We start from the raw sequence: 26,666 nt of genomic DNA on the forward strand, positions 1-26,666 counted from the left end.
CAAGGGATGCCCCAGTCAAATCACGTGATTGGGAATCGGGGCCAATGTCGTGATTTTCACCGGATACGTATTGGATGAAAAAGATCCGTTGTATTCACTTTCTGAACATTTCAAGGCCACAAAGCTACAAAATAAGTAAAATATTTTGCCAACTAGAATCATAATAGTTTATTTTTCACAATGTTACCTTTTTTATTTTATTTTAAGTAGTTGTGTAGTGGCAGGCCTGTCCTTGAGTGTTTAGTGCGTTGACCTCACAGTGGAGACGTCGTGGGTTCGATCCCCGCTCCTGCCTCCCTGTGTGGAGTTTGCATGTTCTCCCCGTGCCTGTGTGGGTTTTCTACGGGTACCGCAGTTTCCTCCCACATTTCAAAAATATGCCAAATTGTTCGTCTGCGTGTGCACTGCGATCGGCTGGCAACTGGTCCAGGGGTGTTCCCCGCATAGGCTCCGGCACCCTCGTGAGGATGAAGCGGATCAGAAAATGGGTGGATGGATGGATAGTTGTGTCGTTAGTGGCGCGCGCACGTACACACACACACACACACACACACACACACACACAGAGCTGTCCTACAGGCAGACACAGAGTGGTGGGTTTTTCTTCAAAGATTATTATTATGTATTTATTTATTTTTGGGAGGAAAGGCAAGTGAAAGGCACTGCTAAATAAGTCTGTCTTGCCTGAGAAAAAGAAGCCTCCTCGCTCAACGCCATTGTCAAAGAGTCTCGAGAGCGACGGACAGGTTGGCAGTTGTGACGCATGCAAGGGAAGTCACTTCAAACACAAGTTCAAATAGGAGTGTAAATATACAAGTGTAAATATCTGGTTGTTCCCCACTGGTTTGTTTTAATGAGGTCATAAATCAATCGTGCTGTTTCTAGATGAGGGAAATCACACATGTACCCAACAACTGAAGTGTGCTCTTCGTTTGAGCCAAACGATGTCAATGTGTTGTTTACCACTGAACAAATCAAATGCAGTCGTACTGAGAATTCCCTCATTCTGTGTTAAAGTTCAACCAAATTGATGCCATATGCGTCCCGGCGCAATTACATGAAAATAAATGTTTTAGGTACGGCAGATAAATACAGTATTGTGTTTAACGTTAACATTCAATTAGTGTCAATGTCATGGGTTCTGTTTTTGCTCATTTTATGCTCACAAGCAACAAAGAGTTTTTGTGTAACAAGGTGAAAAAAACAACTGAGATGGCCCAATACGCATTTTCAGTATCATCAAATTTAGTGCTGAAAAAAATGTAGAACTTTGAGTTTCTTTTGAGGGTTTTACAACAAACCAATGTGGCATTGATATAGTGGAATGGTCCATTTAATATAAATATATCTAACCTATATACACTTGGATGTTTATATGCATATTTCTATATGAATTTGAGAAAAATTGGATGCATGCTCTTTTTTTTCATCATAAAGGTATCACATCGGGGCTCTCGATCCACAGAAAGAAAAAAAAACTCGGATGCCAACAAAGCATGATTGCGATATCCCAATTATTAAAACAGTATTTTATTTTTAATGGCATGCAGTCACTTTCTTCTTCAATTCTTGTGAGAACGGGCCAACTGAAAAGCCTTATAATGCCCTATTTTGGAAAGTGGTTCACTAAACCACTACATCAATGCCTGATGAATCGATCACACTTTTGACCTCCTCCGGAAAGTGTCATTTGTCTTATGTCATGGAAAATTAAGCAGGTTTCAAACAAGCAGACGTATTATAAGACAAGTCAACCCTTGTGCTTGAAGTGTGGCCAGACACTGAGTAATGACATGATTAATGCAGAGGCACAAAAGCCTGCTGGAGTGCCGTGTGTGTCAGCTGTTTATACATAATTGATTTAATCACAGAAAAGTCAAAAACATTGCAACCGGTGTCACACCTGCTGCGTTTGTGTGATTTATGCAATTTAATGTGTTTAATTATGTCCTTACATTGCTCGAAAGCTACACTTTACGAAGGGCAATTTACATAGTTTGAAAATTGGGAGTTACATTCACGACTATTTGAGTTCTGTTTCCCTAACTGTCATTTTCTGCTTTAAATGTTGGCTTTTATATTCCTTTGCATGTGTGTTGTTGTTTTTTTTCTGGGGGGGAAAAAAGAGAATGACCCACCATATTTGGCATTTACAGGCACAGAAGCTGCTGCTCAGAGATGGCACTCTGGCAAACTTTACTATCCAGAGTCCTTCCACTCTGCCCACCATTACGCTGGGACTACCAGCCAATGCCAGGGTAAGCTTGGCACTCAAACAAATAATATTTATCACATCTCCGATACAGGAAGGCCACAAATGTATTGGCAAATGGATTTTGTCGTTATTTCTTCAGCACACATCGTCTGTCATTGTACTTCAAATATTTGGAAACTATAGCACTCTATTTTTATGACACTTCGTCATCATTGATTGTATTTAAATTCTGGATAATTGTAGAAGAGGTATCAGTTGTCAATTTTATACATTCAGTAGGACTGTGCAAAAGTCAAGTGCCATCATTAGATTTGTTTGTTTGTTTGTTATGTTATGTGTTTTGTTTATTGTTTTACTTCATGTTAACTGTTTTGTTAAGTGCTTTATAAATCAGGATGTATGTATGTATGTATGTGTCTAAATCTACGTCTAAGAAATTAACATAACACAACACATATTTCGATTATACAGGTTGAAGGTGATTTGTCCTCCCTGAAGTTTGCTCGAGGGCCCTTGGTCACAGCCGGGGCCCCGCAGGTCTTGTTGCCGCTGAGTAGAGAGGATCAAGCGGGGCAGCTGAGCTCACAACTTCCCGTGATCATCCTGGAGCCGTCTGGACTAATACACGCTCCCCTGGTCACTGGTAAGACACACCGAGTTACCGTATTTATTACCGTACTATAAGGTGTAACTAAAAGCATTAAATTTTCCCAAAAGCCGACAGTGCGCCCTAGAATCCGATGCGCCTTGTGTATGGCGTTACACAGTCTCTTTATATTCCCCAATGAGTTGTTTCCCTGTCAGTGTTTCTCTGCCATCTAGTAGTGATTATTAGCAGGAACCAATTCTAACCTAAAAGGGTTTTTGCCCGACATTGACATGTGCATTCGCCAACACACACTCCAACCGACAACTACTTTGTGAGCTCTGCGCAGCCATTATGAAACAAAGATAAAACCAAGAGCAGAGTTAACTACTGAATAAATGAAGGAAGGAGACAAGCAAGACGTTTAAGGATATTTAGCCCCTTGTGCATGTGAGCCCATAAGGTTTGTGTGTTTGTCTGCCCTTTTGTCGAATAAATTGTCTTCATAACTTTTGCCTTTCATTGTTTTGTTATGCCATATGCCATTTATTTATTTCATGTCCGTGTTTGTGAGCAGTTGTCATGGCTTTATTAGTTATGAAGGCTCCATATAAATAAAGCTGTGTTGTGTTGTGTTGTATTCCCTTTGGCGTAGCTCCATCTAGTGGATGCATATCACAACCGCAGCCATTATTGTAGCTTCAAAATCAAACCATTTCTCCTCCTGTAATAATACATAGTGACACCCCTTGCCGTCTGTCCGTCTGTCTCAAACCAGTTCCAGGACTCGACTCAGTCCCGCTGCAGTTTTCCTCCCACTTGGATCAACTGTCTCTGGGGGGCGCACAGGCCCACAAGCCCCTGAGTAGAACACGTTCAGAACCTCTCCCGCTGAGCCCCAGGATGCTTCACTCACAACTCCTTCAACAGCACCACAACACACAACTACTAGAGCGATTAAAACAGCAGACTCACCTTGGCAAGGTAGGCAGGCTCTTGACACTTTTTGGAACTGTCACTGTATTGGACATTGATCCCAAATAGTGGAATCACATTAAAGGTAGTTTACGTGAAGCATTGCAGGTCAGTTTAGTCTTTCGTCAAAAAACTAAGAATATGAAATCGGAATAGTCAACCAAAATGGGGGGCATCCAATATATGTGATTCTTACAAATGGCACTGCTTGCTTGAGAAAATGTAGCCTTTTTCTCTTCTTCTTCTTCTTCCGTTCCCAAAGGTGATGATTGTCTTGGCAACAATGTGTTTAGCGTCACCCAATGGCCTATAGGTATTTGAGACAAGGGTGCCAAATAATGGCTTCAAACATGGCATAACAAACTTTACGGAACCAAACCTCAGCTAGTTTGTCGGTGCAACTTTGGAGAAGTCAATTAATTGTGGTTTGAAGAAAGATGATCTATGTTGCAATGGTAGGAGCCGCCACGTTAATTCATAAACGTGTCGGGGCACCTGCATTTATTGCCAAATGTCCATCTTGGATCCCAATTGAATTATGGTTACGTGCGGAATCTCCTTTTAGCTGTTACATTCCAACCATGAGCACAATGAATTTGAACCCACACTTATATTTAACAAGTCCTTAACTATTTGAACCTGTTCAATGATGCACTCTGTTAATGGCTGCCAAATTCACAATCATGTGATTCAACACTAAATCATATGACACTTTTTTTTTTCTTCATGATTTTCAATTACAAACAAAAGATAACTAATTTCACCAGTTTGTTTCTGTTTATTGTGCGTGTGTGTGTGTGTGTGTGTGTGTGTGTGTGTGTGTGTATACAAAGCTCATGTCCAAGTCCAGTGAGAAGCCCAGACTGCATCAGATCCCTTCAGAGGACATGGACTCAGAGGACGGCGGGGGAACGTCGCCATCGGAGCCAGCCTACCAGAGCAGACTGAGGCCAGATTCTCTGAGGGAGGCTGAGCCAGCAACATCCAGTAGTCAAGAACAGATCAACCTACAGCATGCACTCATACTCAACCAGGTAGGTGTGCTGAATTTCTCATATCACAAGTTGGGAAACAGGACAAATAAAATACACCGCAGCTACTCCGAAGCAGGTATTCAGCCGACTACTGTCCTCGAGATGGCATGATTAGCCACCTCCGGATGGTTTAGATTCACCAGTGGCGGTGGAACGGGGTTTAATTTGGAGCCAATATTAATTATAATAATTTTAAAGGGTGGATGTCACCTTTCAAAGCAACAATTTAAGTCAGTACATTTGATTGAATCAACCATTACAGTCAGGAGTCGAACTTTTACCATTTTAAAACTTTTGAAGAAATCACTGTTAATCTTTGGAAGTCAAGTACAGTTTGTTTGTGAACGCAAAAGTTAGACCGGTCGCTGTATGAAACTTAAAAAGCAATATAACTGTAAGGTATGATAAATCACATTTCGTTACATTTTGGCAATTCCATTTTAGATCGATCATTGTCATCACCCTTTGTTTTGGTCTTCTCGTCATGGATACCCTTGTGAAAAGGAGAGCACTCAACAAAACAAAACTCAAAAGTACCAGCTGAGCGGCTCGGGAAGTCTCAAATTGCTTTATCGAAATCTTGTTTTGTTTGCATTCTTGCTTTTTATCTGACTTCTAGACGATCTTTTTTTTTTTTTAACTACACTTATTTGTGAGCAGTTAAAGAGTTCCAATGGTCCGCAGTATTCCTGATTTTCTTCTTTTTGTCCTTCTCATCTCCGGTATATCTTGTCATGGCTTGACCTCTTTTCTGTTTTCTAGTCATTACTGTGGGAACAGCAGAAGCAGCTGCAGCAGTTGCATCGACAGATGGAGACCCTGGCGGTCCCGATGCTACGTAACGGTGGAGGCGGCGCGATATGCGGCGCGTTGGGTGTGCATCGGCCCCTCTCTCGTACGCAGTCCTCCCCGGCCTCCACGTCTCTTGCTTTGTCCGAAAAACCTCTGAGCCTGAGCGGGCAGGAGACCAGCAGCAAATCATGCTTCACCACTGGTCAGTGCCACATTAGGGCTTCTCTTTGTGCGAGTGTGCCTGCTCTTTAACTTGAGTTTACCGTCATTTCAACCAAAGCCTCATTGAACATTGGAATCTAATGAGAGAGATTCGGTGATCACTGAGACAGTCTTTTGGGAAATCATCTGAGGTTATTTTGCCTGTGCAGGCCTGGTGTATGATTCTCAGATGCTGAAGCACCAGTGTGCCTGTGGAGACAACAGCAGTCACCCAGAGCATGCTGGGAGAATACAGAGCATCTGGTCCCGACTACAGGAGAGGGGCCTGAGGGGGCAGTGTGAGGTACGACACAAGACGCACACAATTGGTCCTTTTTTTTTTTTTAGGTTCTAAACTAAAGGCTGTCAGATTGACAATCAACCAGTTTGTTTCCCCCCAGAGATTGAGTAATATATCAAAGCATGCACGTGTCCAAGTCCAGTTATTATTCTACAGAAGCTCTCAAATAGTTCAAGCACCAAATTAGCATTCTTAAATCCGATGAGCCACCCTCCTTTTGTTGTCGCAGAGCATTCGTGGTCGTAAGGCAACTTTGGAAGAGCTGCAGTCCGTCCATACAGAGCGCCATGTTTTGCTCTACGGTACCAACCCGCTCAACAGGCTCAAACTGGACAACCGCAAACTGGCAGGTGCGTTACAACTTACACATACGTCTCCTGCTTTTCTGCACTCTGCACTCTTCATTAAAACTCATTCAGTACCAGCCAATTCTAGACCAAGTCTGAAAAGACGTTTAAAAACGTCTTTGGGAGTGAATGAGTTAATGTTGGAGGAGAGCTGTTGTCGCATTGCAGTCGATTTTGGGTGAGAGCAACACCCCGAACTGGTCGGCAACCAATTTGCCGGACTCAGATAGATGAACAACCTTTCACACTCACACTGCCGGAAAATTAAGAGTCTTCAGTTAATCTAAGAAACATGTTTCCGGAATACTGTATGGGAGTTTACCCGCAGAAAACACACACAAGCATGGAGAGAACATCCGAACCCCACACAGAAAGATGTGCTACCCATTCCTCCTTTGTGGTACCCAATTTGAGCATGTTTAATTTGTACGATTCTTAGAAAGTTCTTCAGTACTGTAAATCGGATACAATTGCATCACACTCAACAATTATATGATTTTTTCATGGATTTGAATCTCCCCACTTTTTGTCGAATTAGCATCTGCAATTTCTTACTGCATATACCTTAAAAATGGATGATAACATTTGACTGATGTAAAGTGTTTGTTCTTTAGGAATTCTCTCTCAAAGGATGTTTGTCATGTTACCATGTGGAGGTGTCGGGGTAAGTTTCAAACACAGTTGCACTCAAATTGGACGTTCTCTGCGTTCATACAAAAAACAAAACATTCTGTTACCAAAAGGCTGCTTTTTAGGACTGGAACAAATGTTTGCTTGGCAACCCCTGATCGCTACGAAACAAAGCAACATGTCTCAGACTCAGGAATGAGCAAGTACAGATTGTTTCTAATCTTGAGCCAGGTGGACAGTAATGCTATTTTTCCATGAAAGACCAAACAAATGAATCTTGCCTTGAAATAAAATACATATAAAATAGTTGCTTTCAATGGGGTCCTTTCAAGGGCAGCAAATGATGACCTCCGATTTTGAACGGTAGGTAGTCAGGTCAAAACTTTTGTAAAGTGATCTCCATTTCAGGAACGATTCACCTCTTCAGCCACTTGGTACTGTCGACATCTGTTTTCAAGGATGGCGCTTGACCTCCGAGGTTCCACTCTCCAGTATTTATTCTGACAGAATAATTTGCTTCTTAAGAAAAAAATTCGAGAAATAAAATTCAGCACAATTAACATAAAACATGACAGTTTGTTTTTCCTGTTTATTTCCTCAAGCTATTAAGAATCAACATTTATTCAAGGACAATACCCCTTTTTTGTTCAACTGACTTGAGTACCGTACTTTCTGGACTATAAATCGCTCCTGAGTATAAGTCACACCAACCATAAAATGCATAATAAAACATATATACTAAAGCATAAGTCGCATTTTTGGGGCAAATTTATTTGGTAAAATCCAACACCACGAACAGACACGTCATCTTGAAAGGCAAATAAAAATACAGAACAACACGTTGAATAAGTGCACGATATGCTAACATTACATGACCCATAAGCAACGAACTGAGAATGTGCCTCGTATGTTCACGTAACATATTGAGTTAATCAGATAACTGTAGCATAAGGAACATGCTAACAAGTTTACCAAAAATCCGTGTCACTCCAAATCACTAAATCCAATTAAATCTTTATCCTTGGTGTCACTTTTAAACAACTCCAGAGGTAGAAGATGTGGCACCTCCTCTTCTATGTCGCTTATGTCAGTCATCGTCAGTTGTTTTTATCAGTTACCGCCAATGTGGAAAGTATCAACACAGGCTTAGAGCGCCCTCTTGCGGTTTAATGTGAAAATAACATGTGAAATCATGTCATGTGTTAATCATTTCACACATAAATCACCCCCCCCCCCCCCCCCAGCCAAACTCTGAAAAAATCTGCGATTTATAATCCGGAAAATACGGTATGTATTTACTATATCTAAAAAGGGAAAACAGAGTTCACCACAGCTGCAAAGTACTGCAGAGGCTAGACAACCGACGTGCTTGAAATTCACCTTGGCAAGGGTGTAAAGAAGCCTGATGGATAGTCATGCATGAGCATTTGTTATATTCTTTTCATTTGTGCTCCAGGTTGACAACGACACCATCTGGAATGAGTCGCACACGTCCACGGCGTCACGCATGGCCGCCGGCAGTGTTGTCGAGCTGGCTGTAAGAGTGGCCAAGGGTGAGCTCAAGGTGAGAATGTGTTTTTTGTTGTTGTTGTTATTATAATTATTATGCAAGGGAGCTGAATTTATAGAGTGCATTTCACACACAGGGGAACCCACCACGCTTTACTTAATTTACAATTCAACATTTCAAAGCATTTTCAAACAAAAGAGTTGAAAACATTTTCAAAACAAATATGTTTGGAGGATGGGGCATTGTTTTCATGACTTATTAGTTTATTTTATGACTCCAAAGTCAAGATTTCATTCCATTTCAGTGCTCTCATGATGTAAATGCAGCCAAGAGCCAGAAAGAATGCGACCATCAAAAACTTTTTGCAGGTTTTATCAGTGGAAACCAGTTTTCTCCACAAGGGGGAGAAAAGTGTGGCATATAAAAGTAAAAAAACTGTCTTGTTTGTTGTTTGTTTGTTTATTGAACATAAAACATATATACAGTAATAATTTGACAGAAAATAAGGTAGATAAAAAAAGTAAAAAGAAAGAAATCAATCTTCATTCAACACAGTTATTATGTTCAAGGGAGTAGGAAGTCCTAGTCCTACCCCGTTATGTGATTGTATCTAATAAATCATTTTTATATCAATCAGAAAAGAAAAAAGTAAGAAGAAAGAAGTCTCCATTAAGGCTCATACTTTACCCTTAACCGTGATATTTTTACAACTTTTGGTTTGTATCGGGATTATATACGTCCACACCCTGACACTCTTGTGTCAATTTTCTCTTGTATTCATAATGGATATTTATATACCTTTCTCTATTTATCAACTTAGTTCTGATTTATCATTATATTTAATGTTTTGAATTTATCATTTTAACTCTGATTGATGTAGGTTGTTTGTACTATTTTTTTGAATTTGTTTTTTAACTCAGCAAGCGATTTACTCATTTTCAGGTCCGTTTCGAGATTATTCCACAGATTAACACCTTTGATAGATACACTTCTTTGCTTGATGTTTGTTCTTGTTTTGAGTTTTTTGAATAAGTTGGTACCTCTTAAATCATAGCTGCTTTCTCGAATTTAATTTAATCTTGCACAACATATTGAGAAGCATGCGATGTGTGGATGTTTTTAAGAATTCATTTAACAATTGTTGTACTCATAGCAGGGGGGGGACTGCAATTTATCATCATATTCAAGCCCCTCTTATTTTGCTACGAAATATAAATAATATGTCTCCATGAGCGGCAAAGGCTTGGGAGTGTTTGTTTCTTCATCAGCGTTCATTCAAGGATGCCAACACTTATGGCAGACATTTTCAAACAGTTAGTTAAACATGGCAAGATGTATTGTACATTGGGATGTTGTGTCGAAAGTTTTATATGATTGATGTAAAGATACTCCGAAGTACTGAGATATATTAAAAATGAAATAAACATACTGGGGTAGGAAGTAAGCAAGCAAGCAAATGTCTCATTCAGAAAATACATTTTTCCATTCTGAATGGAAAATAATTTTGGAAGAAAGAATTTATAAACACTTATGACATACATTACATTATACTTTTTTTTTTTTTTTTTTTTTTTGAGTGACAAGCTGATTCATACTTTCTTTTCCAAACAGAATGGATTTGCCGTGGTCAGACCTCCGGGTCACCATGCAGACCCCTCCAACCCAATGTAAGTTTGTGTGTCTTTTAATTCCTTGTTGTTCAGATAAACATCGTAAAGAGCTTTTCCATTCTGTTGCCCTCAACGTAACCGAAGCCGTCAATCGGTCTTTGCAGGGGTTTCTGCTACTTTAATTCAGTGGCGATCGCTGCCAAACAACTTCAACAGAAGCTCAGTGTCAGCAAAATCCTCATTGTTGATTGGGTAAGTCACCTTTGCTTTTTTGACCACTTCCTGGATTAATAGTGATGTTAAACATCTTCTATATTGCCAGGATGTTCACCACGGTAACGGGACCCAGGAAATTTTCTACAGTGACCCAAGCGTCCTCTACATATCGCTTCATCGCTATGATCATGGTAACTTCTTTCCTGGCAGCGGATCACCCACTGAGGTAGATGTCATATCTTGGCTGAATGTACAAGAATGCTTTCAATTCTGACGAGATTATTTTTTTTTGCTTCAGGTCGGTTTAGGTGCTGGGGAGGGCTTCAATGTGAATGTGGCATGGACCGGAGGACTGGACCCTCCCATGGGGGATGCAGAGTACCTTGCAGCATTCAGGTAGAATACCGACTGTGGCTTGTCTCGAAGGCGACAATACACACGTTCACCAGAAAAGAGAATACCGTATTTTCCGCACTATAAGGCGCTTGGGATGATAAGGCGCACCTTGAACGAATGGCCTATTTTAAAACTTTTCATATATATGGCACACCGCATTATAAGGCGCATAGAATAAGAAGCTACAATTGTGGTTGCGGTTGCATGATGCATCCACTAGATCAGGGCTATCAAACATACGGCCCGCGGGCCGGAACCGGCCCCCAAGGAGGTTCGATCCGGCCCGTGGGATAATTTAAAAGTGAAAAAAATGCATTAAAGACACAGAATTAATATTTTAAATAAAATGCAATTCATGGATTATCCACTAGGGGCACAATGTTTTGATCACAGCAGAAGACAACATTGTTTTGATCGGGGAAGAAAACCGCAGTCTCAGTCTGTCACCGAGATAGACCCAATGCAGCAAATGTGTAAGCGCCAATCAATGCTTCTTGATTGGTTCATAGCACAGTATGGTATAATGTTAATGGTTCGGCCCACTTGACATCTACAGAGTCCGTATGTGGCCCACAGTGTGAAATGAGTTTGACACCCCTGCACTAGATGGAGTGACGCTATAGGGAATACAATACAATACAGCTTTATTTCTAAAGAGCTTTCACAAAGTGCTGCTGCTGTAACAAAGCGCTTTGCAGAACATTTAAAATAGTTCGTTAAAAAATCTGAATATTGATCCATACAGAAGGCACATTAGATTATAAGGCACACCTCAACTTTTGAGAAAATTGAGGATTTTCGGTGCGCCTAATAGTGCGGAAAATACGGTAGTTGCTCAGAAGATCAGAACAAAATGGTCAAACTAAATCCAAATGCACACACACTGACTGTTAGAACATAAAGCATCTACAACAGCCTTGTTTTTGTTAGCATGTCAACTCTGAAGGGATAGAGATATAGTGATCAGTCTCCATCTCACACTATTCACTTTCCAGGAAGCAAACATGCTTTTAAGGACTCAACGCCCACTTTCACAATACTCTGACGTACAGTGTGCATATATTGATAATCCTTGTCATTTGCACAGAATGCCTCAGCCACTTCCTTTCTCTAATAACTTTCTGGCACGAAATGTTCCCCCAGGCTGTGTGGGCTCTTACTTCCTGCTGGTTGGCTGGATAATTGTCATTTGTGGGTGGTTGGCAATAAACTTAAACTAGGAGGTTTTTCTGGTGGTCTGATGCACCAAACCCCAAGGAAAGCTAGCTAGCTGGCTTCTTTCCTCCACTATTTCAACCCTTCTTCTATATATGTATATATATATATATTCTCTCCCTCTCCCTCTCCCTCTCCCTCTCTCTCTCTCTCTCTCTCTCTCTCTCTCTGGGTCTAGTTATGTACTTTGCTGAACTGGCTTCCTCAATCACCCCCATTCACCGAAGCGGGCGCTCGGTACTGTTATAAAACACATGTTTAACTCCGGGTCTCGAACCATCAAGCGATCACACGTTGAAACACCGGAAGTGTATCAATTGTGTGCGTGAATGCCAAAAAGAATTATTCGTGCCATGCAATAGGCAGACAGAAACTCCATCGATGCATGAAACCTGAATAACTACACTTATCTTTTCGAGACAATGTCAGCTTTCAATCAATCTATAAAAACTGACATATATCAAGAAGAATGATTGTGGTGAAATCACTTGTCTGTTTTACATAATTACAATCAACAGTCCATCTGGTCACTTACGTTACCTAATTAAATAACTAGCCTTCCATCCGCCATTTTAGTGGTTGGAATAATCAGTGAGATTTTATACTGCTGAAGGGCTTGAAAAATTAGCAACGAATCTTTTAGTGCCCTCAGGCTTTTGGACAGTGCCGTCTATGCAGGTATGTCAAATTATTATCCTGTTAAAAATGGTAAAAGTTTTCTTTAGTTGTTCGGAAGTATTTAAAAATGCTCTTATTTTTTTATTTGATCAAAATTATTCTACTTAGTGTGTTTGTGTTTGTTTTTTGTTGGTTTTTTTTATTAGAGAATGGGAAAACACTATCTCTGGATGCTCTCAATTTAGTCTATGAGCTCATGTTGTCCATCTGCATGCAGTCATGACAGCAGCGTGTGTGCGTGCGTGCGTGCGTGTATACATACAAAGAAGATGAGGTGGGGGGGGGGGGTCTCCAAAGTCCCGGGGCAGAATAATGAAGGTAAATGGATCCCAGATGGACTGTTTTCCTCTTTTTCTCCACGTTGTCAATGACGTGAGGAGAGTGACAGGCTTCTAATAGGAAACAGACTCGCTCGTTCTGGCTTTGAACTTTGCCGACGGCGCTGAGCTCAAGTCGTGTCTCGCCAACAGCCTTCCACTCTTCCCAAAACGTTCAGTACAATGGAAACCTTCAACAAGGGCCTCCTGTATTTACTTCTTGGTAATGATGGACCTATTGATTCAGTGGTATCAATATATCGATGCGGTCACAAGTGTCAACTGGGAAACGACTCATAAAGTATCGATACTAGGAATGTGTTCAGAAATGAACTCCTCCCAAGTGCGCTCTGCTGCACTTATATTGTTTTGAAACGCACAATGTTGTTGGAATGTCCTGTTGTTAAGTTGTTTTGATTGCCCCACTCTGGAGTGCAGGGTCTGGCCACTCTTCATAGCATCAAGCAGGAAAAATGGAGGTTGTACAAGCAAGATGTGAGGGTTGTAGGCTGGCATCCAACTGTGAATCTGCCGCTCTTCCTGAACACCAATCGAGCACTGTAAAAGTGAAAAACATCCATTTTCCGATCCGCTTATCCTCACTAGGGTCGCGCAGGGTGCTGGAGCCTATCCCAGCTGTCTTTGAGCAGTAGGCGGGGGACACCCTGAACTGGTTGCCAGCCAATCGCAGAGCACACATTGACAAACAACCATTCACACAAGGGACAATTTAGAGTGCTAACCAGTCAACCACTGTGCCACCTAAGTAAAAACATCCTTCCATCCATCCATTTTCAACACCGCTTACCCTGAACTGTGGAATGCCAGAGGTTTGCTCATGTGCAAAGAGCTTGGATAGACACAGAGCCTTTTTCACATGTTGCTGCATAATAGTGCCTTGACTTCAGACAATGTAATATTTTGCCCCAAGATTTGTGTAATGGCGGAACCGGTGGTCCAGTGGTTACCGCGTCGACCTCACAGTGCAGAGGTACAGGGTTCAATTCAAGCTGCAGCCTCCCTGTGTGGAGTTTTTATGTTCTCCCCGGGCCTGTGTGGGTTTTCTCCGGGTACTCCGGTTTCCTCCCACATTCCAAAAACATGCATGGCAGGCTGATTGAAAACTCAAAATTGTCCCTAGGTGTCAGTGTGAGCGCGGATGGTTGTTGGTCTCTGTGTGCCCTGCGATTGGCTGGCAACAGATTCAGAGTGTCCCCCGCCTACTGCCCGAAGACAGCTGGGATAGGCTCCAGCACCCCCCGCGACCCTTGTGAGGATAAAGCGGATCAGGAAAATGGATAAATGGATAAATGGATGGATGGATGGATATGTGTCATGCCCTGCTAAATGGTACGATGGCTAATTGACTCTCAACTGCTGACAAACGGACTTTGTGTGACTTTTTCTACTGCAGGACTGTGTTGATGCCCATCGCCCAAGAGTTTGCCCCAGACGTCGTTCTCGTCTCCGCCGGGTTTGATGCTGCCGAGGGCAACCCCGCACCTCTTGGGGGGTACAAGGTGTCTGCCAAATGTAAGCAAAGCCTCTCAACACGTGCTCAGTCCTTTTTTTCCCTTTTTTTTCAAGCAACACTGTTTTCTGAACAACCAGTAACTTTCATTCCTGGCCCCTTGCATACTCTTGAGAGATTTTAATAGATTATTATACCTCCTGTCAAGTTCAGCCTGAAAAGCATCTCTGATGTGACCATAATTACAGTGACTGCTTTTTGGAGTCGCGCAGCGGGGAGGTCAAAATATATACTCGTCTTAAACAAATGTTGGGAAGTGTAGTCAAGCTTACGTCAAGACAGCGAGGCAAACGTCACTTCGGTTTGTGTCTCATCGTTATTTTGCGTGTGCTGCGTCTGCCAGGTTTCAGCTTCCTGACTCGCCAGCTGATGTCTCTAGCAGGGGGCCGTCTGGTTTTGTCCCTCGAGGGAGGTCATGACCTCACAGCCATCTGCGATGCATCTGAAGCCTGTGTCAGTGCCCTTCTTGGTGCACAGGTGAGGCATGCTGGGTAATGGTGTTCTTTTATTGAAAAATATCCCCCCCACCCCCATACGACCGCTTCACCCTTAAACTGAAATGTCCATGACGTTTGTATCTTAACTGGATTCATAAATGTGAGACTGAACAGGTTCCTGATGTGTTTGCCCTTCTTTCGCGTCCTCTTTGTCCTGTAGGACCAACTATCCGAAGAGGTCCTGCTCCAGAAGCCAAATGCTAACGCCATCTGCTCCCTGCAGACGGTCATACAAATTCAAAGTGAGCAATCCTATTTAATCCGTTATGATAAAGTGGAACTTGGACTTGCTCGCGACCCGATTTATGAATTTTATAAAACACGATCCGTCACTCATTTGAGTTTTTGGGCAAATGGTGCCAGTGAACTTCAGAACAAATAGCAGATCGTGAACTGATCTTCAAAGATGAGATCAAGGGCCAGTTGAAGTTTAAAAATAAAACAAATACAATGACACATTGTGTATTCAACCAAACCATACCTTACAAAATCTTGCTAGCAAAATGTCTACACGCAATGCGCAATGCCACAGACGCTTCCAAATGTGTTTTGCGGTGTTACATAGTTAAGGAAAGGATATTTGACCACAAGCTTGTGTGTTGTCAGACAATTCTACAATTCTCCGAGTCATATATTCTTTATCTTCTGCACCCCGACGATCCTTACTGAGTCACCTAGTTGTGAAACACTTCTTTGTTTATTAAAAATGTCTTTTGTACACCTCCCTTTGGTGGTCAAGGCGTGCACCACTGTAATCATGTCCGTTTCAGTCAGCATCCACTGCATGATTTCGTCAATTCTGTGTGTGTGTGTGTGTGTCAGGCCAGTACTGGCAGAGTGTGAAGGCATCCAGTAGCTCTTTGGGTCTGTCTTACCTGGCTGCTCAGAGACGAGACTGCGAGGAATCGGATGCTGTCAATGCTCTGGCCTCCCTTTCTGTGGGAGTTCTTTCCAACAAGAGGTATTGGGCTCACAACTTCTCAACATCTCGCAACCATCTTTCAGGCAGTACATGTCAAACATGTACACCACACACTTAACTGCTTTGGGAAGGAACTAACACAGTGAGAAAAAAAAGAACCGATACACCGATTTACAAGATGCACACTGATAAACAAGAGATTCTCAGTTACATAACTTTTTTTTTTTTTTTTTTTTTAACTGCCCTGATGTAAGCGAGGATAAGAGCATAGTTGTGTGCAAACCATGACTTGGCTCATCACCGAAGCACATCAAGCCTCTGCTATCACCGTCATGCAAACATGTTGCAAGGAGCAGACAACCGGCTCACCTTACGGTCAACCATTCTAGTACGAGCAAGACCGGTGACTGCATTTTCAATAGCTGGCTAAAAGAGGAGGCCAAATTCTCTTGCAAAGAGAGTTGTGTGTCTGTTTCTATACGTTTTCGGCACAGATAATGGGAAACACAGTGAGGAGAAACACATTGCTTTGACGCTAGCATTGTTTAAAATGACATCTTCCTGTGTGTCAGCAGCGATCGTGCTTTGGACAACTACAGGATTGACCATAAACGGCAATGATGGTTGTTTAAGTTCACCTACTTTGTCTGTTCGTCACACACTAAATTCAAATGGGACATTTTTTTTAACCGATTTTATTTAAATTAAAAATGGATTCCCACCACTTCTGGTTCTCATATAGCACTGCTATTGTTCACCCATGTCGAGAACAAACAGGCCATCCTTTTTTTTTTTTTTTAATCGTCCTTTGACACCGCTGACTACTTGCACTGTATAAAAGTGGCACGCCACATACTAGAAACAAATAGCCGGTGCGTATGTGTGTGTGAGAGAGGAAAAACCTGCTCACCGTCTCTGTAGGAGCCTAGTTGTAGGACACAGAGGATGAAGGGCGGGTGGGAGTTGAAGTTATTCCTACACTGGCCAGATTTTCAGGTCAAGTGAATTTGTGTTTTCTTCAGTTGTGAATTTTCAGTGGTACCTTGACTTACGAGTGCAGCAACGTAAGACTTTTCCAAGTCCAATGTTTTGTAAAGTGTGGTACGAGTGCCACGATCGGTACATGGGCTCCTTCTAGTGATACGCAGAACAACAACTACATGTCCAAGCTAACAAGTCCAATTAAGTCCAATTAAATACACTTGTTAAGTATTTTTCATTTATATTGAACTTTTGAGGAAAATACATACCGCATGCGTTTGATCCTTTGCGTTTACAGTATTTAGTTAACATCTATGTGCAGTGTCGAATGTGGAGAATGAATGTCAGCAAGCCTCAGCTATATCTCCACTAGAAGGCGGCAGAGAACAACACAACCGCCTAATGTCACGTCTTACTCATTTGGAATACGGATAAAATGAGCTACAAGCTCAGTCACAGAATAAATTAATTTCATAAGTCAGTGTACCAATTTAGTTTATTTCGACTATAAACATCCACAATTGTCCCAAACAAAAAAATCAATTCTGCTTGAAATGAATACAAGTGTGGTTGGAATGCCCACTTCAACCTGAGTAGTAACACATCATGAATGTTGAAAATTAGATGATGGCGGGAGGCTCTATCCTTTGGGGAAATCTGGTTCAAAAAAATAGATAGAAAAAAGCTGTGAAATTATGATAAAACAGGATGACCTGATTATTTCTCAAAATATCTCCTAGACCATTTCTCTTGGTCAGCTGCCTTGCTTCACATCGCCAAATTGGGTTGTCCTTATCAACTTCCGATGGTCAAGAATAAGAATCAGAATAAGAAAACCTTTATCCGTCTCACAATGGAGACATTATCATAGTTATGAAAGGAAAAAAGTAGAAGAACCAAAAGTCTAGGAGCTGCTGTAAAGGCAGCCACTCTCGCGGCACCATCTTGAAGTCATAATAACATCTCAAAATAATACAACACAACACATAAAACACAGACAGTCATTCAATCTTAACCACTTTTCTGCATACTGTTTGTTGTTTGAAGCAGTTCTAGATGAAATGGCTTTTGAGTCTTCTGAGCAAGCAGTTGTCTTCCTCTGCAGATGTTTTTTTTTGTGTGTGAATCATGAGTTATTCACACACACACACAAAACTCCTGTATATATGCCACATAAAGACAGTTTACAGCGGGTGAAAAGGGAATTTCCAAGGATGAAGAATAGTCATTTGGATCAGCACCACATTTGACACATTTACAGATACCCAACTCCTTGTAATGAAAACTCAAGGGATGATTCACTGATAAATTTAAGACACTGTCAAAAAAATATACTGTATATATGTCAGGAAGTGAGGGGGCGGGGGGAATACTGGATCCACACCTTTGCATCTCTCCCAGCAAATGGCTTCTTTCATTTGTTCTTGCTTGACGTAGCCCACAAAGTAACGGGAAAGGCCTCCTTGGCAGGGCTTGTCAGTCAGAGTTTAAGCAGGGTGCGGGGGGGGAGGGAAAAAGGCTGACCTCCAGTTTTTTGTCTTTCTCGCAGCCTTCCAGATGAGCCAATGGAACATGACACCGACTCCATGTGACCAAATCTTCTCACTCAACTCGCCTTCAGGAACTAGGCTGGCCCCACTTGTGTAGCACTGGATCTCCAGCACCGCTCATGAGCATGACAGTGGGCGGCGGGGGGGCAAACGACCATCCATCCATCCATCCATTCATCCGTCTTGCCTTATAGCCACGCTGACACACAAACGTGGTAAAAGCACCTCAATGCTGAGAACCCACTCAGCGGTAACCTCGTGAAACCTCACCAAAGAGCAATACAAGATGTTTTTTATGAACTTGACTGACAATGAATTGTGCCTTTTTGTACAGCACAACAGCTCTGTGAACACACACGCACCCATATGCAGCATTCACGTTTCTCCTTCTAAGCACTATGTCGCAGACGCGACGTGCCTCAAGTTTGCCTTAACGTCAGACCGAGGGCTGCATCCATCGGAGGACTTTGCATTCCTCCCCCTTTGTGCCACTTCAACAACCCCAAAATGCTTTTTTTGTGAAGCGCACGGCAAAAGCATTGAATGACTAACATCGGGGGCCATTGCGTGTACACACACGAAAGAACGACTACAGAAGAGGAAAAAAAAAACAATTGGGAAATGTTGAGTTTTAATCATGTCGTGACAGCAGGTTAACCACTATGAGATCATGATTTTGTTGAAAGAAAAAGGGCAAAAGTCCTTGTCGCTTGATTGCACTGTTCATTCCTTAATGTGAAGTGTAAGAAATTTCACCGCCTGGGTAAAAACAACGCGCCAACTCTCTAAAAAGATGTTTTGAAATGCTACGTGCATTTATCTTTCATTCGCAACGTCTTATGACCTCCGAATATCGCCCATGGACCGACCCAAATACTGTTGAACTCAAAATCTCATGAAGTCAAGCGGTATTTGCTTTGATTCAATGTAGCACTATTTTTTATTTTTTTATTTTTTTTTTTTTTGGAAGAGCGTTTCTCATTCCACTGCGCCACCAGAAGCGGACCATTCGAATCAGTCATCAATAATCTTGCACATGAATACGTCACCCAAGTAGAACTGCCTGAACGCTTTTGGAAAGAAGGGTGTCATAGGAACGACAATAGGGACCAGAATGTATACGAGCGATGGGCTTTTTTTTTTTTGGGCTACATTTCCCATGGTGAGAATTAAGTATTTATTAAATGTTATTTTTATTGGCTAACAACCCTCTGCTCATTTCTATTGGCATTGTTGTTTTGGGCAGATAAACGCTCACCCGAGGGAGTTCCCGTAGTTCACCGGTGCATCTGCCGGTTGCAATTTTTTCACTCAATTTTCACCTCATCTATGTTCAGATCTGGTGATTTCACAATGACAGAATTGTGAACAACCTCTTTGTTAATTTTGCCCCGTCCACTTTTTCCTTTAGAAGCCTGTGGATATGGTGAGGTACATGTACCTGGTAGACTGATGTCCACATTTATATTTAAATCTTGATTTCAGAAAATAACACGATAGATAGTCCTTTCAAGTATTCTTAATTCGTTTTGTCCGATATAGCTCAGTTCAGGCTCAGAACAGAAGGTAGTCGTGTTGTGTACAAAAAAAAAGCAATGCACTGTATAAATCGGACGTTTTTTTTTTTTTAAATGCATGTTTTGAAAATCTCTAACCTCTTAACGAGTGTAACCACTCCAGCCATCATTATTATGGCAAAGTGTTGTCTTTTGTAGAGAGATTGGCATCTTTGCAAAATACAGTGTGGAAAGAAAGTACATTAGAAAAACCCCTGGTAGTATTCATTTTTTTTTTTTCTTCATGGAAGATATCAGTCACTTCCAAAGTTGACAAACATCTAGACGTTGCTAATGTACATATATTTTTTTTTCATTTATTTACATATTTATTCAGTGCCGAGATATCGGATCAGGACTATGGAGTGGCAGATCCTCAAAATCAGGTGACTCAGACTCTGGTGCAAAATAAAAAAAAATATATATATATATATATATATATATATATATATATATAAGTATGAATGATCGGGACATCCCGTGTGTGTGTGTGTATTATAGACACTCTCTCTGCAAACAGCAGAGCACCAAATAGTGACAACACAAGTGAACAACAAAACAAACAATACAGTTGGCCTGGACTGATGCTTCCCCGGTTGACTTTTCATGAGGGTGACTTTCCCTGTCATGAGGATTTTCCATATTTAGTGAAGGACACGTCTCGAACGTATTATTGCAAATGGATATCCGCATTTGGAAAGAGGCCCGATTCCGATATCAAGATATCCAATTCTATGCATATTTCAAAAATTGTGTCACACAAATCATGCAGTGTGAATCCAGACCGAGTCAGGGCTCGGGGAGCCATTTTCCTACCAGGGTTCATTTTAGTCTGCCGAATTAATGGGAAAAAAACATGTTTATTATTCTTATACGGTATATTATGAGCATTTGTTGGTTCAGTTCATCTGAGGTTTTATTTGTTTTTACAGTTCCACTTTGGGATAAAATGCTCTCACGGGGCTCTAAATTCCACAGCCCTGCTTTAAACCAATGACTGTTTGTGTACCTATTCCACAGCATGTGGTGTCCTTGAAGTAAATTTGTGTGTGTGTGTACTGTAATTGCAGTACTGTTGTGTGATCTGTTATAAAAGTCCCAGTGGCTGTTTAGTTGTCTTATGCAGAGGTCAAAATAGCCCCCCGCCCCCCTTCTTAACTGCCTCTTTTGCTGATGTCATGTGTACCCTTCTTTTTAAGAAATACACTGTAAATAGAATCTTCAAGACCAAAATACACATCAGCTGTGTGCCTTGTTGCATTCAGTAGGTATATGCGTATTGGTAACTCTTAACTAACTGGACTTGCAGTAATACTGTCGAAATGGATTTTATGCTCTTCTTTCCTAATGACTTATACTGTATGTGTCGTGTTTTTCATCCGATTTCTTACCATTTGTATGTATAGAAAGATTTTCTATTTTGTACTTTTGTCTTTTCCTCCTGATTAAAAAGAAATACTTTTGGAAAACAAATTTATCATATCTGCTTTTGTTCACAGAAGATGGAGCTGCGTCAAAAAATGATCAAGTGATATGAAACACAACCCCCCCCCCCCCCAAAAAAAAGTGTTTTACAGTCATACCTCGGTTTTCGACCATAATCCGTTCCAGAAGGCGGTTCGAAAACCGATTTGTCCGAAAACCGAAACCACGCTCTTAAAAAATATATATTTATTGAACACGTCTGCTCCATATGTTACGCTACACGAGGAAGCGTCACTTGCTCGTCTACCCGAGGAAGCGTCACTTCCTTGTGTAAGGAAGGCGAGAGGAGTCAAGTGGTGCATTCAAGTGCGCTCAGTTTGGTCGAGAACCGATTTTCGGTCGTGATCCGAGGCATTTGAAATTTTGGATCGAAAACTGATTTGGTCGAGAACAGAGACGTTCGACTGTATTTGCCAAATTACCTATTTGGTAGTTGCTGTGTGTTAGATAGTTTCATTCTCAAGGGGTTTTAGCCAGTCATTTGTAGTTTTGTGGGAGAAAGTCAAATAAAGCGCAAGCAAGGGGACAAGATGCAAACCCCACATGGGAAAGATACAAACCGAAACCTCAGAACTGTGAAGCAACATGCTAGTCCACCTCGAGCTGACCCCTATGCAAACGGTTGTTTCTAGTGTTAATCAGAGGTAGGTTGCTTTACACCTTAACCAGTGAGCATTTGATAAATCATTCAAAGATATCAATTCTGCTGACTTAGTTTTGACCATATAGAGCCCGTGAAAGTTACAGAGTGCCCGGGTGTCTTTTAAGTCTCCAAACGGGCTGTAAATACCCCCAGCGCTTTTAATTGCGCTTTAAAACGCGTTCTTTTGGCAGCATGAAGTGTTCCTGACTGACCAAGCGGAGGAAGGCGTGCAGACCTCATTAAACGGAAAGGGGAGAGACTGTGAGACAGCGTTTAACAAGAGGCTGGAGACAAAGAGGGTGGGGTGCCTGAATTAAAGGCGAGTTGCAACATCATCACGGCGGGAACAAAATAAGCCAAGGACATTTTTAGATCAACTTTATTGTCAGGACACTTGGATTTTGAATGCCGTCCAGTACGTGCTGATGTGTCGCCATGAAGCAAAATACCTCGTTAACCCTTTCATGCACCCTGTAACCCGATAACATGCGAAGCTGTCCACTATAGTAACCGCTGTCCCTGAAAGGGTTCGAAATCTAGTTTTAGCTGCACGTTCTCCAGTTCTTTGTAGGGTCCATGTTCGTGATAATAATCAGACAGTCACCTAATCCTTGAAATTGGCAATCCAACGTCCACATGACAGGCATGGTAGATCTGGTGCGGCAACAAACGATTCCTTTTGTGAGCAGCTGGAATGACAGAAAGGCAAACGGGGTTAATGCTTTAAATTCCTCTTTTCATTCAGACGGAGACCAAAAAAAATCAGGGAAAAAAAACATTTTCTGTCAAGCTTAAAAAAAATAAACAATTAATTTTCATTAGAATGTCAAACTATAATGCAGCTGTGAGATAAGAAGCAAATCTGTGCAGGGATAAAAATATTTTATTAGCTTTACTCCTGGGCTCCCCTACAGGTGGAAAATAAAAATGCATGGACATCTGCAAAATGTTTTTTAAAAAATTGAAAAAGTGCAAATTAGGATCAATAGTTGAGCAGGGGTCTAAACTCTAGACAATGGTACAAAGAGTCTTTCTATTAAGTGGTCCTAAATTTTATGATGCTTTCTTTGACGTGAACATTGTGAGATCATCGATGTGAGCCAATATTAAGAAGTGTTCTGGCTGGTTCACCTCGAAAGATTGATGATCACTGGTCAAGAACCTGCAGTTTTTAAAACGGGCTTTTTGTTATACTTTTGTGCATTTTTGCATGGGTTCATCACGAAAATCCACATTTGGGACATATAGGGGATGTGCACGTTGAGAAAAGTGGAAGGTGGGGCTGGTGGGGGGGTTACACCTATGCATGTGTGCTACATAAATCAGCTCTCACCTCCTCCATCACTCCCATTGGGCTTTAGGAGCCCAGCAGGAGAACCCCCGCATGGGCTTTGATGGCACCACATATGATTCATCCCTTTTTCTAAAGCCGTTTGTTTTCATTAGTCTTCGCCGTCAGCTCGCCGCGACTCTATCACGCTTTTTTTTTTTTTTTTTGTGCAACGCAAGCACATTGAGGGCCAAACGAGGGGAAAGAATTTCTGAGTGGTTGCGAGGGTTTCTTTGGCACAAGAACAAACGAAGGAGGTCGGTTTGAGAAGAGACCAAAAACTGGCAGGCAGCAATGGGTGTTTTTTTTTTCTACTTGTTGATAATAAGCAAAAAAAAAAAAAAGGACGTGAAGCCTTTATATTGACTTTAGTTGCATGTCTTTGCCTGTTTGACTGACAGGTGACCAGTCCGGGCTTCAGCCCAAGTCAGCTGGGAACTCTGAACAGGATCAACTTTAAAAAAAATAAAAGGAAATAAAGGACGCCCATTTAACCCGTTGCACAAAACGTAAGGATGCGTACCTACGTGGATGGTGGTGGTGATTGTTGTGATGCTCAGGGTGATGCTGAAGGTAGAATATGGGAGGCAACTTAAGTTCGGTGCTCAGGGTTAGTCATGAGGAGACATCATTTCGAGATTGTCCTTGTTTTAAAAAAAACGTGGTCACGTTCTCAGAAAGATTGGAATTTGAGATCCTTGTTTCAAGGCAACAACAAAAGCAAAAGTCCCCGAGAGACGACTCACTGGCTGAAAAACGAACACATGACTTTGTAGCCTTGAAAGCCAGATGTTCCAAGGAAATTTTCTCCTTAAGAGTCACAGTTTTTGCCTCATCGGTGAGCCAAACCAATGATGTAACCTGAGACTCGTGCGTCAAAACGGGCGACCCATTTTCAATCAAGTGAGAACATTGTTTTGTTAAAGACGAGGCTAGTGACTGGCAGACATGGTGGACCAGGCCCCCTCCATCCTCCAGACAGAAAAGGCATAACTTAGCCTCTCGTGAGCCAGGTAGTTACAGCCGCTCAGCTTTGAATCGATCTCGTCGCTCTGCAGAACCTGGTACAGGAAGTCGATGTAGCGGGATGCCAGTTTCAGGGTCTGAATTTTGCTCAGTTTGTCCGAAGGGAGCGTTGGGATTATTTTACGTAACGAGGCGAAGGCTTCGTTCAGGGATTGCGTCCGCTGGCGCTCTCGGATGTTGGCGATCACGCGCTGGCCATGTGGATCCTCGAGGGGCGACAACCCTCCAGGACTTGGACCAGAAATCGGAGAAAGGGACGGCCCTGACGAAGAAGGCAAATGTTCAGGACTCCTTTTGAGCTTTTTCAGTCCATTCGGAGAATCGATCCGGACGTCGTCTCCGAGCTTGTCGTTGATTGATGTGACTGTGGTGGCGTCGCCCGTCTCAGGTGAACCTGTGTGGCGTTTCCGCCTGCGGAATCCAGGTGTTGCCACGAGGACAGGACAGGCGTTTGAAGGTGGTTTTCCGATGTTCTCCTCACTGGAAAACTCCGCACCCACCGGATAATCTGCGCTGGTCTGTTCCTCGTCTCTCATACTTAACGCTTCCTTCCTTTTGGGATAGTTCCAAGTCCCGTTGGTTTCGTCTATTCTTCTCAGATCGATCTTCAGGAACTGCTGAGTCGTCTTCGTCACAAAAGGGAGAAAACTCAAGCCTTCAACTACGCTTTACCGCCATGCTTCTTCATCCACACTACTGCGAGGCAGCCAGTAATCACCACATTGGTCATCATGTCCCGCTGCTCCTCGAGCTGCATGTGATTCAACAGAAACTTGAATCTGACTTAAAAGGGAGGGGGACCTCGAAAGCGTTCGGCGGTCCGCCCATCTGAATCACTGATTGGTGCGCAAGTCAACATTTTTTTTTTTTTTTAACGCGCGGTACATCAGGAACCCTAAACTATGGGGCACGGTGATCAAAGGAACAAGGTGTCGCATACAGCCAACCAAATCAAACCTCAATGACGTTTGCTCCTCGCCACGGAAGCTTCCCCAAGTATATTGGTTCCAGATTTCCTCCTAAACATGTCGTCGTCACACCACCATCCCCCCCCCCCCCCCCGGCCCCACCACATACTTGCTTTCCCCCTCCCCTGCTTCAACACCGGATAGGTCATTCTATTTTTCTATCAAGTATACCCGTTCTATGATGTTTTTATACATGTAACATTCCAGCGGGATGGAGTAACGGTATTAAATAAGTCTTGAGCGTGCTGGTAGAAGTAACAAGGCAAACACAATGGTGTGTTTTATTCTAGTTGGCTCTCGTTTCTAATCATAGGCCTAGAGGGAGGAAGGAGTTGGCGTTCGCCCCGCACCGCACCACCGAGGTCCAATCAGACACTTAAGAAAAGAAAGACCTTATGTTGCTTTCATCCAGAACCGGCCTGCGAAACCCGTCCAACATGAACTTTGCTGTCCAAAACTCTGGGTGACGAGCGTACGCAACCCACCGAACACACCCCCACAAAAGAAAAGTCCGATTGGATTTTTCGCACATCATCACCAGGAAAGCTTGTTCCCCACAATGAAAGCACTTTGCTTTTGGATGCGCACGCTTCTCGTGACTAAATGGAAAAACTCCTATCGAAGATCCCTCCTCAGTGTGAGTCAAGCCCAAAATGGCGCGAGTCCACCACAAGAGAAGAAGCCGCTTTTGTCAGACCACAGACGGCACGCAAATAGCTTTTTTTTTTTTTGTCAGTAAAGGACTTGTCTTGAATCTAAAACTAATATGTCTAATATGAAATATAGTCATAGAAGTACAAAAGAGTGTATTTGTCAAATATTCATTAATAGAAGAAACTGACCAAGAGTACAAAAAAATATATGTTCACTTATAATTTTGTATGATCGGTTGTTGGTTAGTTTGCATGGTGGCGGATGGCGCATCCGCCTCACAATTGAGGGATTATGGGGTTCAATCCAATTACAATCACCTGGGTTGGGATGGATGGCTATGGTCATAGAATATCCATCCATCCATTTTCTGAACCGCTTTATCCTCACAAGGGTCATGGGGCATGCTGGAGCATATCCCAGCTGTCTTCAGGCAGTAGGCGGGGGGACACCTTGAATCGCTTGCCAGCCAATCGCAGGGCACACAGAGACGAACAACCATC

At 42.2% G+C, this 26,666-nt stretch overlaps 2 protein-coding genes across 6 annotated transcripts in view; one reads left to right on the top strand and one right to left on the bottom strand.

Annotated features, from left to right (window-relative positions):
• hdac7a (histone deacetylase 7a) overlaps positions 1–21,533 on the top strand; it is a 60,010-nt gene extending 38,477 nt beyond the window's left edge. For 2 of the 4 annotated variants that reach the window (XM_086107178.1, XM_086107169.1), the window contains exons 9-26: positions 2,157–2,258; positions 2,687–2,858; positions 3,580–3,785; positions 4,544–4,810; positions 5,573–5,804; positions 5,974–6,107; positions 6,334–6,454; positions 7,066–7,115; positions 8,538–8,645; positions 10,203–10,258; positions 10,366–10,453; positions 10,524–10,643; positions 10,716–10,813; positions 14,438–14,556; positions 14,898–15,031; positions 15,212–15,293; positions 15,874–16,012; positions 18,504–21,533. In XM_086107178.1, coding sequence (XP_085963304.1) covers positions 2,157–2,258; positions 2,687–2,858; positions 3,580–3,785; positions 4,544–4,810; positions 5,573–5,804; positions 5,974–6,107; positions 6,334–6,454; positions 7,066–7,115; positions 8,538–8,645; positions 10,203–10,258; positions 10,366–10,453; positions 10,524–10,643; positions 10,716–10,813; positions 14,438–14,556; positions 14,898–15,031; positions 15,212–15,293; positions 15,874–16,012; positions 18,504–18,546 — 2,271 coding nt within the window. In that variant the 3' untranslated portion in view covers positions 18,547–21,533. Of the gene's footprint in view, positions 1–2,156; positions 2,259–2,686; positions 2,859–3,579; positions 3,786–4,543; positions 4,811–5,572; positions 5,805–5,973; positions 6,108–6,333; positions 6,455–7,065; positions 7,116–8,537; positions 8,646–10,202; positions 10,259–10,365; positions 10,454–10,523; positions 10,644–10,715; positions 10,814–14,437; positions 14,557–14,897; positions 15,032–15,211; positions 15,294–15,873; positions 18,419–18,503 lie in introns of those variants that run through there. The other 2 variants (XM_086107195.1, XM_086107186.1) reach the window with 2 other exon arrangements.
• Positions 21,534–22,551: 1,018 nt separating this feature from the next.
• On the bottom strand, positions 22,552–25,374 carry LOC147210231 (uncharacterized). Of its 2 annotated transcripts, none has more exons than XM_086130193.1 (2): positions 24,046–25,374; positions 22,552–22,877 (listed from the first exon to the last, which is right to left on the bottom strand). In XM_086130193.1, exon 1 carries the CDS (start codon positions 25,078–25,080, stop codon positions 24,451–24,453), a length of 630 nt encoding a protein of 209 aa, XP_085986319.1. In that variant the 5' UTR covers positions 25,081–25,374; the 3' UTR covers positions 22,552–22,877; positions 24,046–24,450. The 2 variants fall into 2 exon arrangements, with proteins under 2 accessions (XP_085986319.1, XP_085986312.1); XM_086130186.1 differs by having other exon boundaries at positions 24,042–25,374.
• Between the last annotated feature and the right edge of the window lie 1,292 nt (positions 25,375–26,666).

The sequence above is a fragment of the Hippocampus guttulatus genome, chromosome 1, assembly GCF_054856545.1.
Source record: "Hippocampus guttulatus isolate MCC_2025c chromosome 1, RoL_Hgut_1.0, whole genome shotgun sequence".
NCBI classification, from domain to species: Eukaryota; Metazoa; Chordata; class Actinopteri; order Syngnathiformes; family Syngnathidae; genus Hippocampus; species Hippocampus guttulatus.

Excerpts from the sequence above, each read along its gene's own strand:
- LOC147210231 (XM_086130193.1), bottom strand. The coding sequence starts at position 25,080 with ATGAGAGACGAGGAACAGACCAGCGCAGATTATCCGGTGGGTGCGGAG.